Source organism: Phyllobates terribilis, unplaced genomic scaffold (genome assembly GCF_046119375.1).
Source record: "Phyllobates terribilis strain yellow unplaced genomic scaffold, ASM4611937v1 Scaffold_7__3_contigs__length_470593459, whole genome shotgun sequence".
NCBI classification, from domain to species: Eukaryota; Metazoa; Chordata; class Amphibia; order Anura; family Dendrobatidae; genus Phyllobates; species Phyllobates terribilis.
In genome coordinates this window covers 172,493,875-172,507,247 of record NW_027362767.1, presented here as the reverse complement: position 1 = coordinate 172,507,247, position 13,373 = coordinate 172,493,875, and the positions used below count along the sequence as shown (strand labels likewise).

At 51.9% G+C, this 13,373-nt stretch overlaps 1 protein-coding gene across 1 annotated transcript in view; it reads right to left on the bottom strand.

Moving 5' to 3' along the window:
• The window catches only part of LOC141155454 (vomeronasal type-2 receptor 26-like), a 134,102-nt gene extending 121,115 nt beyond the window's left edge, over positions 1 to 12,987 (bottom strand). Inside the window, exon 1 of the mRNA XM_073642319.1 lies at positions 12,736 to 12,987. Within this exon, the coding sequence (XP_073498420.1) occupies positions 12,736 to 12,987 (252 nt within the window). The remainder of the gene's footprint in view (positions 1 to 12,735) is intronic.
• Between the last annotated feature and the right edge of the window lie 386 nt (positions 12,988 to 13,373).

The window sequence follows — 13,373 nt, the reverse complement described above, 5'->3', positions numbered from 1 at the left end:
GAGGCCCTGAGAGCCATTAAGCAGACCGACCCTGACGGCGTGGGAGACGAGGACAGGCTGTTGACTGAACAATTTATAGAGGGTTTATATTGCAATGCCCACCGAACCCAGTTGCGGGCAATGGCCTTACAGGACCCTCATCTGGGATTTGCACAGTTCAAGGACAGAGCCATCCGGGTGCTCCGAGAACCGGCACCAGGTGGCGTTGTGACCCACAGACGCCCCACTACCACTTACCACCAGGAGGCGGCACCCTTGTCGGCAGGGCCTGTGGGAGCTGATGCGCAGGCTTTGAACAATGACCCGGCTCCAGACCTGCACCATCAGGTCCAAGAGCTAGCTAAAAGCGTTGCCGCGCTAACCCGAACTGTGCAGTCTTTACAGGTTTCCACTCCAGGGAAGATCCAGCTGGCATCCGGACCGGAGGACATCCCGTGGCGTCGACCAAGGAGGACCCCACCGGCCAGAGGAAGACCCAGCGACCGATACAACGAGGACGGACAACCCATCTGCCGCCGCTGCAATCAACCCGGACATATGGCAAGGTACTGTCCTTTAAACTGGCACAACCTGGGGTAGAGGGCCAAACCCCAGGAAAAAGATCATCAGGCCCATCGAACTGGCGCGACAAATATGTGGGAGGACGTCCAGTCTTGCCTGTGGTACTGGATGGCATCCCTATGAGTGCCCTACTGGACACCGGGTCACAGGTTACCACTATCCCGTACGTGCTCTTCAAGCAGTACTGGAATGACTCGGATATCACCCGCTACCCTGACGACGATTTGAGTATCATCGCCAGCAATGGTCAGCCCGTGCCACAGATTGGATTTAAAGAGGTGACCATTAAAATCGGTAGAGTTGAACTGGCGGCACAGGGACTGATCATTGTAGACATTGACAAGCACGAGAGTCACCCAAAGATAACTCTAGGAACTAATGTAATTGAAAATTGTCTTGCAGAGGTGATTTTCCTTTTACAGCAGGTTGCCAAGAACGCCATCTCCGGCCAGCAGCGAGTGCTCCAGAAAGAGATCCGGGCACTGATGCGACGGCAACAGATAGAACTCTCCGGTGGTGAGATTGGTAGCGTAAGAATGTGTGACCCTTTCCCTATTGCCATGCCCCCAAAAAGTGAAATGATGATTTGGTGCCGGGCAGCTATTGGTCTGAGAGGTAGAGATTACCAGGCAATGGTAGAACCAGTTTACTCAGACAGTAGGCCCACCATTTTGACAGAACGGGGGGTGGTCAATGTACGCCATGGGAGGGTGCCCGTTCGCATAATAAATATCGGGAAGAGGGAAGTGTACCTGCCCCGGTATGCCACGCTAGCCAAATTGTATACCATCAATCAAAATTCCATACAGTCCGTAGAACCCTTGCCTCCATCTTCCCCGGAGGAAAGTAACGGCTCTAAGGAAACAATGGAGGACTGGTGTCAGCAACTACATTTGGGTACTGACTCCACTCCCTCACACCAGAGACAGGGAGTCTATCGGGTGGTTCAAGAGTACGAGAGAGTGTTTAGTAAACACCCGTTAGACTTCGGGCGAGTCAAGGGGGTAGAACACCACATCCCCACGGGAGACCATCTTCCCATAAAAGAGAGGTTTCGACCCGTACCCCCTGCACACTACCAACATGCCAAGGGGATGCTTAGGGACATGAAGGAGGCTGGGGTGATCAGGGATAGCTGTAGCCCCTGGGCAGCTCCACTAGTCTTAGTCAAAAAGAAAGACAACACCATGAGGATGTGTGTAGATTACCGGAAAATCAACCGTATCACACACAAGGATGCGTACCCCTTACCAAGGATAGAGGAGTCTTTGGCTGCTTTAAGATCTGCTAACTTCTTCTCTATCTTGGATCTCACTAGCGGGTACTGGCAGGTTCCTGTAGCAGAGGCGGACCGGGAGAAGACCGCATTCACCACCCCGATGGGACTTAGCGAGTTTGCCTGCATGCCGTTCGGACTCTGTAACGCACCAGGAACCTTTCAACGATTAATGGAGTGCTGTCTGGGCCACAAAAACTTCGAGACGGTCCTGTTGTACCTGGACGATGTCATCGTATATTCCAAGACTTATGAGGACCACCTGAAACACCTGGCGGAAGTGTTCGAAGCTCTGGCAAACTACGGCCTAAAGGTAAAACCCTCCAAGTGTCACCTCCTAAAACCAAAGGTGCAGTACCTGGGACACGTGGTGAGCGCTGACGGAGTGGCTCCCGACCCTGATAAGATCACCGCAATTAAGGAATGGCCAAGTCCCTCCAGTGTAAAGGAAGTGCGGCAGTTCCTTGGGTTGGTAGGCTATTACCGCAGATTCATCCCCGGTTTCACCAAAAAGGCAGCTCCTATGCAGGACCTCCTGATAGGCCAGTCCCGGAAGGCCAAGAACCAGAAGCCGCCCTTCAAATGGGAGAAGTTAGAAGAAGAAGCCCTCCTGAAATCCTGGCGTACCCCGATTACAGCCAGCCCTTTATCCTCTACACCGACGCAAGTAACATCGGGCTAGGAGCCGTACTGTCCCAGATCCAGCAGGGGAAAGAACGAGTAATCGCTTACGCCAGTCGAAAACTGCGACCCACCGAAAGAAACCCTGAGAATTACAGCTCATTTAAGCTAGAGTTCCTGGCAGTGGTGTGGGCAGTCACCGAACGCTTTAAGCACTACCTCGCTTCTTCCCGGTTCACCGTGTACACGGATAACAACCCGTTGACACACCTGGACACGGCAAGACTCGGTGCCTTAGAGCAGAGATGGATGGCCCGTCTGTCCAACTACGAGTTCACAATCAAATACCGGGCAGGACGCTCCAATACCAACGCGGACGCCCTGTCCAGGATGCCAAACCTACCGGACGTAGGAGAAGATCCAGAGGGACTGGAAGAAGTCGAACTCCCCGCGTTCCACCGTCATGGGACTATCCAGTATTCCCATCGGGTAAGGAGTAAGCAAGCCGCTACGTTTAACCCCTTGCCTCACTACAACTGGGAGGAAACGCAAGACAGTGACCCTGCCGTCCGACTGGTGAAGGAGATGCTGACTCGGCCAGAGGCTCGCCTTGACCCAGACGCTCCGGAGGAAGCCAAACAACTGTGGGCTGAGAAGAGTCGACTGTTCCTTTACAAGGGGAAGTTGTGCCGCAGAATGGTTAACTCCCGGACGCATGAACTAATCTGGCAAGTAGTGGTGCCACGAAGAGACGCAGCCATGGTGATGGAGGCATACCACGACGGGGCTGGACACTTCGGATGGAAGAAGCTGGAGTTCCTGCTGCGCGGGCGGTTCCACTGGGTAGGCATGAGGGGAACCATCGAGAGGTGGTGCAGAGACTGTGGCCCGTGCAACCTAAGAAGGAAGGACCGTGCCAGCCAGAAGACCCCCCTTCAGTCCATCGTCACCAAGCAGCCGTTGGAACTGGTAGCCTTGGATCATGTAAAACTGACCCCAAGCAGAAGTGGCTACGTCTACGCGTTAACCATTGTGGATCATTACTCCCGGTTCTTGGTTGTTGTCCCCGTTAAGGACTTAACAGCTCAAACAGCAGCTAGAGCCTTCCAGCAGCACTTCTGTCGTCCACACGGGTACCCGGACCAAGTGCTGACGGACCAGGGACCTGCCTTTGAAGCGGAGGTCTTCCAGGAATTCTGCAATCTGTATGGCTGCCGGAAGATAAGGACGACACCCTATCATCCGCAAACTAATGGACTTTGTGAGAAAATGAACCAGGTGGTAATGGATCTTCTGAAAACGTTGCCCCTGGAAGAACGCAGTCTGTGGCCTGAGAAGCTGCCCGACCTGGTGGACCTATACAACTACATCCCTGTAGGTTCCACCAACTGTACCCCGGCTTACCTAATGAGGGCAAGGCCTGGTAAGCTACCTGTTGACCTGGAGATGGGAGTCCTGACACCCGAGGACACTTCACCGGAAGCAGACTGGGACACAGAGAGGCAGCAGCAGTACCGGAAAGTACAGGAGAGCGTGGAGCGAAGTCTCTGTCTCGCTAGGGAAAGACTAGAGAAAACTTACAACCAGTATGCTCCCGCTGTTCCCCTGGTACCCGGAGAGCAGGTCTTGAAGAGGAAGAGACGGCTCCACAAGTTGGACGACCAGTGGGAGAAGGACCCGTACACCGTACTGCCCTCAAGCCACGACAACCCAAAGGTTTGTACCATCAGTAAAGACGGAGGGGAAACCACAGCCATTGTATCCCGGGATCACCTGAAGAAGTGTGCCGAACAGCTACGGAACCCAGAAGGAGAGCAAGAAGACCCTCGACCCGTAGAGGAAAGGGAAGATATGGTTAGTACTGTGCTCGGAGACTTCCCTCGGTCCTGGACTCAAGTCAATGGTGCAGTTGTGGTACCCGTCCTCACGTTCCTCCAACCAGCATCCCAAGTGCCTACGGAGCAACAGGTAGAGCTGGAAGAGCAGCCGGTCCAGGAGGCAGCAGACTCCACACAAGCAGAACAGGAGGATCAACCCTCTGCTCATAGTGAGCCTGCCGTACCCCTAGTGAGCCAAAGAGCCCGTAGACAGCTGCCCAGTTTACCCTTGACAGCTCCTACACCCTGTAGTTCAGGGCCAGACAATCAGCTCCGTAGGTCCACTAGGGCCACTAGAGGCCAGTTACCCGCATGTTGGAGGATTTGAAGTGTTTAAATTGTTTTATTTGTGGTCACCTGTCTGTTACTTGTAAATAATTATGTGTTTCTAGTTATTTTTAGGAGTCCTTGGTGGATTTACCGGGAATCCTTGTACAATTGGTTGGAGCGTAACCTAGGAATGGACTAAAGACTGTTAAGGACTCGGGGCAGGACAGACCCCTACCTAATTACGTCTCCCTGTTTTGGTGAAATGGACACCTTGCTTTCTTCAAAGACTCCACCCGGCTACGGACACGCCGTAACCATCTTTATGTGTTTTTCTTATTGTATTCTTATTGTTTATACCTTGTTATGTTTTTCTAAAAATATGTTTAGTCCCGGAGTACTAAATTTCACTAGGGGGGAATGTGGCACCCCAGGGGTCTGGTTTCCACAGTAACGGCAGTGTTATGTCTGAGAGCAGGTGGGAGGTCTCTTGGTCAGGAATCCTATGCATGCCACACCTCCTGCCCAGTCCTGGGAGGGGAAGAACTTCCCCTGTATAAACCTGGGGCTGAGGCAGGGTTAGAGAGTTCAGAGGGAGAGTTCAGCCAGGAGGGCTGACAGGGAGCTGTGGCTCCGGCTGGGCCCAGCTCCTGGGCCATGCCAGAAGTAGAGACAGAGAAGAGAAGCAGCTATGGGAAGAAACAACAGGAGCTCTGTGGGAGCAGTGTTACAAGGAGTCAGGGGCTGGCAGCTGCAGAGCTCGCCCTGACTGAGAAGATTTCTTACCGGACCCGGAGTCCGAGGCTGTGGGGACTAACTCCTACCCAGCAGCAGAATCCGTCAGGCAGGGGATTTCAGGTCCTCTGGCCAAGAAACCCGAAGGCATGGTCACACGCATTGGACCAGTACCGCCGTCGTGGAGCGGAAGCTACTAGAAGGCCCCGAGTCACCGGCCATACGGGTGAGCACCACACGGTACACTCAGGGACGTGGGCTACTTATACCCGCTTCTAGCAAGGTAGTCAGAAGAGTATCGTTAGTTTGGGAGGCCTACAACTCCGCCTGGCCAGGGGAGATCCCATCTGCTCAAGGACTGACCAGGCCCCAATCGCTAGCCAGTACTCCGGGAGGGTCTATCGTTGTCACCAGTAAAGACCCTGAACTACACCGTACCGTCTCTGAGTGGTTCCTGCTACCCCCATCATCCACGTCGGCTGCCCTGAGGCCATACCCCTCCCGTTGGGGGTTTCACCATCTACGCTGCACAATCGTACCACCGGCCTCAGCGGTCTGCCCTGCAGCGGCAGCTCCATAGCTGCATTCAACGGGTGGCGTAGTCGTCCAACATCTACTGCTAATACAGCGCCACTTAGTCTGACTCCCTGGGCACGGACCGGGTCACCGCCACGAGACTACAACCCTCAACAGATCCGGCTCCGGGTAAGCTCCCGCGTGCGCAACGCTGCGCGACACAGGCCCAGGGGTGCGTCATCAGCATTTATAGCTTTGAATTGAACTTCAAATTAAGACTAGATGGGTGAGGGATCGGTGTAGGCCTGCTGTACTGGGAGCCCTGATACCACATGCAGCAGCTCAAGCTGCTTTTATGCTCAGCCGCACTCAGATGACAGAAAAATCAGCTTCATAGATTAGTATTGGTATAAAAATGTAAGGATAGTAACATGGGTAGTTGACTGAATAGTAAGTGGAGGCCTGCCGGTCTGGGAATACTACTGCTACAGGCAACACACAAGAAGGAGACCAAACCAGGAGTCTCTCAATTTCCAAAAATTAGGGGCAGACACCACCAAAGTGGCATCAATTTCACTAGAGTAGAAATAGTATAATTAGGACCGACACCTCTTCCACTGCAAGCAACCCAGCAGAAGGAGACCCAACCAGGAGTCTCAACATTTCCAAAAATTAGGGGCAGACACCACCAAAGTGGCATCAATTTCGCTAGAAATAGTATAATTAGGACCGACACCTCTTCCACTACAGCCAACCCAGCAGATGGAGACCCAATCAGGAGTCTTCACATTTCCAAACATTATTGTTAACATCTGCAGCAGCAGCAGCAACAGCAGGCATGAAAAAGATATCACATACTGCAATTACGCGAGATCAATGCAGCACACTAAAAACGACAACATCGCCTAGTCTGTACAATCTGCGATTGGGGTGCAAAACTCCTTGGATATCAATGACTTGTTCATCTTGATGAAAGTTAGGTGGTTGACACTTTCAGGGGACAGCCGGCTGCGCTTAACCGTCAAGACACCACCAGCAGTGCAGAAGACACATTCTGAGAGAACACTGGCTACAGGGCATGATAAAACCTACAAGGCATGACAAGCGAGCTCAGGCAACTTTTTCATTTTTGAAGACCAAAATGTAAAAGGGTCCAAGCCCTCCCAAATAGTATGGATATTGATCTCTAGATACTCCTGCACCATCCTCTCCAGTTGTTCACCAAGTGTCAGTATTATACTCTGTTGTGCTGGTGTACGAGCTGGTCTACAAAATGTGTGAAAGGACTCACAGAAATTGCTTCTGCTACTTACACTGCAGTTGCTGCTGCTAATGTTTTGGCATTGACGAATTGATGTTCCGGAGGTTGGAAGTCTAGAGTAGAGATGAGCGTTGTTCGACTCGAACTGTTCGCCAATCTCAAATTCGAGCTGTTTTGGGCAGTGTTCGAGCCGTTCGGCGAACACAAACGATTTGAAAAAATTCGGCTGTTCGAGGTTATGTTCGATAACTGTTCGTGCACCAAAATCATAACTGGATTTTTCTCAGTAATGATGAAAATGAATGTTATTACGCAGTTTGAGTGTACAGCGGGGTGGGGGGAGGGGCAGGGGATGGATCTCTGCAGGAATAATGAAGATCTCCATTTTTTTTCTCTTTCCCGCATTTGCAGTGGGGAGGTGCAATCTGTCAGCCTATCAGCAGCGCACACACGGAGCGAAGTGCTTTTTTTCACACAAGCAAGGGCATGTGTCATTGGCAGTGTATGTCACATGTCCTTGCCCTATAAGAACCAGCCATTTTCCCCGTCGCCACCATTTTCTCACTGCTGCAGCTGCGTGTTAGACGGCACCGCTGTTGCTGTGTGCGCTATACCTTGCTAATTTCAAGCCAATTTTCGCACAAATCTACAGATAGCTTGGGAGTAGGGAATAGTTGTGATTGCAGTCCTTTTAAGGACTAGGTTACAGCATTTCCTACGACTTTTATCAGGCAGGTCTGTGCTCTTAAATAGATAGGTTGGGAGTAAAGACTAATTGTAATTGCAGTCCTTTTCAGGACTAAGTTAGATCAGTTCCTATCAGTTTTTGCGAGGCAGGTCAGTGCCAGTGCTGTGCAAGTTTTTTTCACAGCATTTGGCTAAATCTAGCAAAGCTAATCCTTTTTGGCCTATTGCAGAGTGTGTTAGTCAGTGGAGTAGCCTATCTGTGTTGCAAGCTACACCACCTGTGTATAGAATACCAATTTTTTTACTTCACCTAGTGAAGTAAAACCTTTTGGGCATAGCATCATTCTATTAGTCCATCTATACTAACCTCCACCAGGTTGCAAATTGAATATAATTTTTATCTGCATCTAGCTCTGAAAAAATATTTGGCCTTCTAGCAGTGTGTGGGACTTGGTCTATTAGTCCATCTATACTGACCTCCATCAGGTTGCAAATTAAAAATAATTTTTATCTGCATCTAGCTCTGAAAAAATATTTGGCCTTCTAGCAGTGTGTGGGACTTGTTCTATTAGTCCATCTATACTGACCTCCATCAGGTTGCAAATTGAATATAATTTTTTCTGCATCTAGCTCTGAAAAAATATTTGGCCTTCTAGCAGTGTGTGGGACTTGTTCTATTAGTCCATCTATACTGACCTCCATCAGGTTGCAAATTGAACATAATTTTTTTCTGCATCTAGCTCTGAAAAAATATTTGGCCTTCTAGCAGTGTGTGGGACTTGTTCTATTAGTCCATCTATACTGACCTCCATCAGGTTGCAAATTAAAAATAATTTTTATCTGCATCTAGCTCTGAAAAAATATTTGGCCTTCTAGCAGTGTGTGGCACTTGTTCTATTAGTCCATCTATACTGACCTCCATCAGGTTGCAAATTGAATATAATTTTTTTCTGCATCTAACCCAGACAATAGTTTTGGCCTAATACCACAGTTTGGCCACTCAGCTCTGCTCGGTTCCCATCCATTGTTTTTTTTGTGCAAACAACTCCAGAGTTGTGAATTAGTTAACCACCAAAATGAGTGGAAAAAGGCCTGCTCCTGGTGGAAAGGGGAATAGGCGTGTTGGGAAGGGGAAAAAAGGTTGTGTCCGTGGGGTAGGTGTTAAAGCAACAGTAACATCTGCAGAAGAAAGACCATCTTCCAGCCAAACTAAAATGTCTACTTCTTTTAGCAGACAATGTGATAAGATCCCTTTCTTACGGCCACGCCAATCGCTACAAATTCCAGATGAGGCACAAAAACAGCAGGTGCTTCAATTGATATCAAGTGCTCCTTTAAGTGGGCTCTACTCCACATCAACTTCAACATCACAAATACTCCAGTCCTCAGAGGTGTCACCCCAATCGCACTTGCTTCCTCACAGCTCCCAAATCTCCAGCTGCCCATCTGAGTATGAGGTAGAACAGATGGTTGAGTCTGCAGAGCTGTTTACTCATACTATAGCCAGGGAATCAGAAGTCGGCTCCAGCGTTTCTGTGAATCCAGACGAGGAAATGATCTGCACTGATGCCCAGAATCTTTATGAGTCGGATCCAGGACCAGACGCAGAAGGTTCTGACCATAATGTAGACCCTCATTCCCAAACTGTAACTCCTGTTGGTGGAAACAATGAGGAAGACGATGATGAGACTCAAATACCTGATTGGAGCGACAACTTTAGTTTTTTGTCAGGGCAGGAACAGGTTGGCACTGAGGACGACGGGTGTGATAACACACAGTGTGATGATGATGAGGTTGGAGATCCCACTTACTGTCAACCCACAGTCAGCCAAGAGATGAGGTCAGCAGAGGAGGTGGAGGAGGATGCTAGTGACGACGAGGTCAGGTTGCACCTTCCTGGACAAAGACGTAGTACTGGAAGCTCGTCAACAACTGCATCCTCAAACACAACTCTGCCTCTGACCACAAGTCGTTGTGGCTCTTCAGGTCGCATGGGTGCTAAGCCTTGCACAGCCTGGGCATTTTTTCAGATCAATAAAGATGACCCAACTCGTGTTATCTGTAACATTTGTCAACAAAAGCTAAGTAGAGGCCAAAAAATACATAGTTTGAGTACTTCATGCACATGGACATGAAGCACAAGTTGCAGTGGGAAGCTCACTGTGCTACAATGCGGCCTAGCAGGCCGGGCCAACCACCGTCTGCCCCATCTTGTGCATCTGCGGCCTTTTCATCCTCTGTGACTGGGGTGACAGCAGTCACACCTGTTTTGGGACGCAGACCTGCCACCTCTTTACCCGCAACAGCCAGCGTGATTGACAGGTCATTGTGACGCCTCTACTCAGAAAGCCCGTGTTTTATCCTGGGTGTTGGGGGACTCGGTGTTGGGCCCTGTGATGGGAAGATGGGATGCAGCCGTGGCCCGGGCCCGACCCGTGCTCAGGGCCGTCACATTAGAAAGAGATGGTGTGGGCTAATCCGGGTTGAGTGGCATAATTAACGACTACGCCACCTGTGGTGTCTGGTGAAGGGCCACCAGCGCCGCTAGCAGTCCACTGAGGCCCAGTGTCGTGGCGGCTAAAGTTATTACTGCTCCCCACAGGCGGAGCAAGGCCTCAGGGCAGGCAAACAGGATGAAGGGGGGTAGCAGTAGCGCGGGGAGTACGGGCACCGCGTCGCGTGGTATGGCGCGTAATGAACAGTCCAGAGGTCATAGGGGTGAACTTCCAAGGCTTTACTCACTTAGAGATGACAGCGGAAAGGCGACTCCCTGCTCCTTGCGGAGTCCTGCGGCCACCAGGGACGGGGGTCCGACTACCTCCGAGGAAGTCCAGTGTTCGGTAGTGTCCCTACACCAGAGTGTTCCTGCACAACAGACTTCACCCTTTCCCGTCTGTGCGTGTGTAGATAGGCCGGGTCTCCCTCTGAGCTCCTCTCAGGTGTAGGGCTCGGGTGGCAATTCCTCTCCATCCGTTGCCCGGTGGGATCCTCAGGGCCTAACCGGGCTTTCCCGTCCTGGACGTGGAGTACGAGGTTGGGTGTCGGGGGCCGGTACCCCTCTTGCAGCCGGAATCCCTCTGAATAGATCAGGTAGGCGAGGACAGGTGGCGTACACCGCTCCGTCTGCATCCTCCACGGGACCCATTTGCTAGGGAGCCACACTCTAAAGCTCCCGGGCCTTCTTGATCCTGGTCCTCGGCCGGGTTGAGACATTCCTTGTCTGCAACCTACCTCTCGTCCCAAGATCAGGGTACGAGGGCTGTGTCCCATGCCGGTGCAGGCCCACACAGGATCTGCGCTCCCGGAGGGAAGTCACTTTACACACAGTAGTTTAGACCGCACAGTACGACCACTTAGAAGGACAGGTCCACACAGGACCAGGTTTGAACCAGCAGAAAGACCAAAAAGAACCGAAGGACCAAGATCAAAGATGGCATTCTATTAAATATGAAATTTGAAGTGTCACTGACTAACTGTTCCTCCACCCACACCCACTAACTGGTTCCTACCACTTTGTGTTCCCCAGTATCCCTGTAACCAGGGGAGCAGCACCTAGTGCATACTAGCTCCCTCTGGTGGAATGTGGTGTTGGATGCAAAAGGCTGGAACACTACCATCACACCAGGCTTACCTCAGAGGAGGAACACCACACTCCATTAAAGAAGTGCAGCATTCCTGTGGCGGCCGAACCCTCAGGGGTACCACATTCCCCCCTGGTAAAACACAGCACGTCCGCGGGCTGCAAAGGAAGCAACACCAGCAAAATTATTTTTATAACAACAAGTAAAACTATCATCCCTTTATGGGAGGCACATTTCTTGTAACGTTGCATAACAGTTATAAGAATACAAAAGTGCAAAAGTATAAAATTATAAAAACACAGAGATTTAAAAGTGCAAAATTATAAATTAAGACAAGAGACTTTTTGATCAAGACAGCGGACTGCTTAAAGGTGACGACGGTCAGTTCAGTAGCAAGAGGGACCTGCCCTAAACCCTCTACGTGGGCCCTGGGGTGGCTGCAGGGCATGAAGATCCGGAGCTGGACCCCCACACAAGCCACTCCAGACAGGTTTTGCTTCTGAGGTCTGAGGTAGAAAGTAGGCACGGTTTTGTATAAAACCAATAGAGAGAACCTAAATAGATGCATAACTATTTACAATGCAGTCCGCCGCCTGCCATAGTCCGCAGGGACCAAAGTCTCTATAAATGAAGGAACACACAAAAATAGCAGCAATAGTCAAACTTCAAACAATAACTACAGCAGCCGGGGCTGCTTTAGACTTGGGGCTCACGTGGAGGGAAGGGCTCATTCCTCCCGACAGAGGCTAGCCGGTCAACTGAGGCTGAGGGCGGGGTGGCGTCACTCCCAGACACTTTGCGGACGTCCAGGGCGTACCACCCACGCTCCCACTGGTGGCGAGTGAAAGTCACTGTGTCGCCCGGGAAGAGGTTCCGGCCAGGATGTCCCTTCTTAAGGCACGGCTCGACGTCCCCCCTGCTGACGAACACATCGTCCTGGAACATGGGACACCGGATAAACCCCCACCCCGCCTCATGGTGAAATCACACAACCTGGCCTTCATACCGGGGACTAGGACGAGTGGAATCCTCCAGTCGTGCCCGAGTCTTTGTAGCCTTGGTCCTGACTTCGAGGCGCTCGCAGAGTTGCTCCCGCCGACGTTGTTCCTGTGCCAGTTGGAAGATCTGGTCACTGCACCATTGGCTCCTCCTTCGCGCTTCCACTCAGGTCTCCCGCGGGAAGCCCATTAGGTCGCCCCCCTGGTTTTCCCAGGCCCACTCCTCGGCCTCGGGTCAGGTCACCGCCGGTGCAGGTAGCGGGGTTAGGACGGGTTGCTGCAAGTCCTCTACCGATGCGGACCAGTCCGGGTTGGAGCCGGTAGCCTCCTCCGCAGCTCCAGGCACCTCCATTACTGAGCTCTCGTGACAGCGTAAGTCCCCACCAATAGCTGCCGGTTGCAGCTCAGGAGCTAGTGCTTGCTCCCAGGTGATGGCGTACGGGACTATGTACTCCGCTATGAGGTCCAGGATCATCTCTGATGGCTCCGCAGCCGGGGCAGGGGTTGCACTCTCACCTGCCGCTAGGTCACCCTCGACTTCGACCTGCGGGTCGACTGGTCCTGGAACCTCCTCTCCTCGGCGGCGGTCTCGGATCCGCTGCAGCATCTCCGCTTTCCACGCAGCCGTCGCCGCCTCCTGGGCCTCCTTCTGCCTCCTTGCAAGTCCCGGAGCTTCCGAGTGTAGAAACTCAATATCTCCCCGTGTTAATACGCCGCCTCTTCGCTCTCTGCCGGGTGAAGGGCCTGGACCGGGTTCAGTGGTCACGTGGTCTCGCTCCCCAGAGGCATCCATGACTGCCTCCGTTGACTGCCAAGCTCCGACTACCATGGCCGCACCTTGTTGCTTTTCTTCTTCCTCCTCTTTCGGGGCGGCTCCTGGGCGGAATGCTGACAGGCCCACCTTCGTTCAGCCCATCCAGTTTGACGGGCATTACCCAACGGACAGTCTCTGATGGAAGGGGCAGTCCACATTTTTGGTGCCAAGCGGGAGCC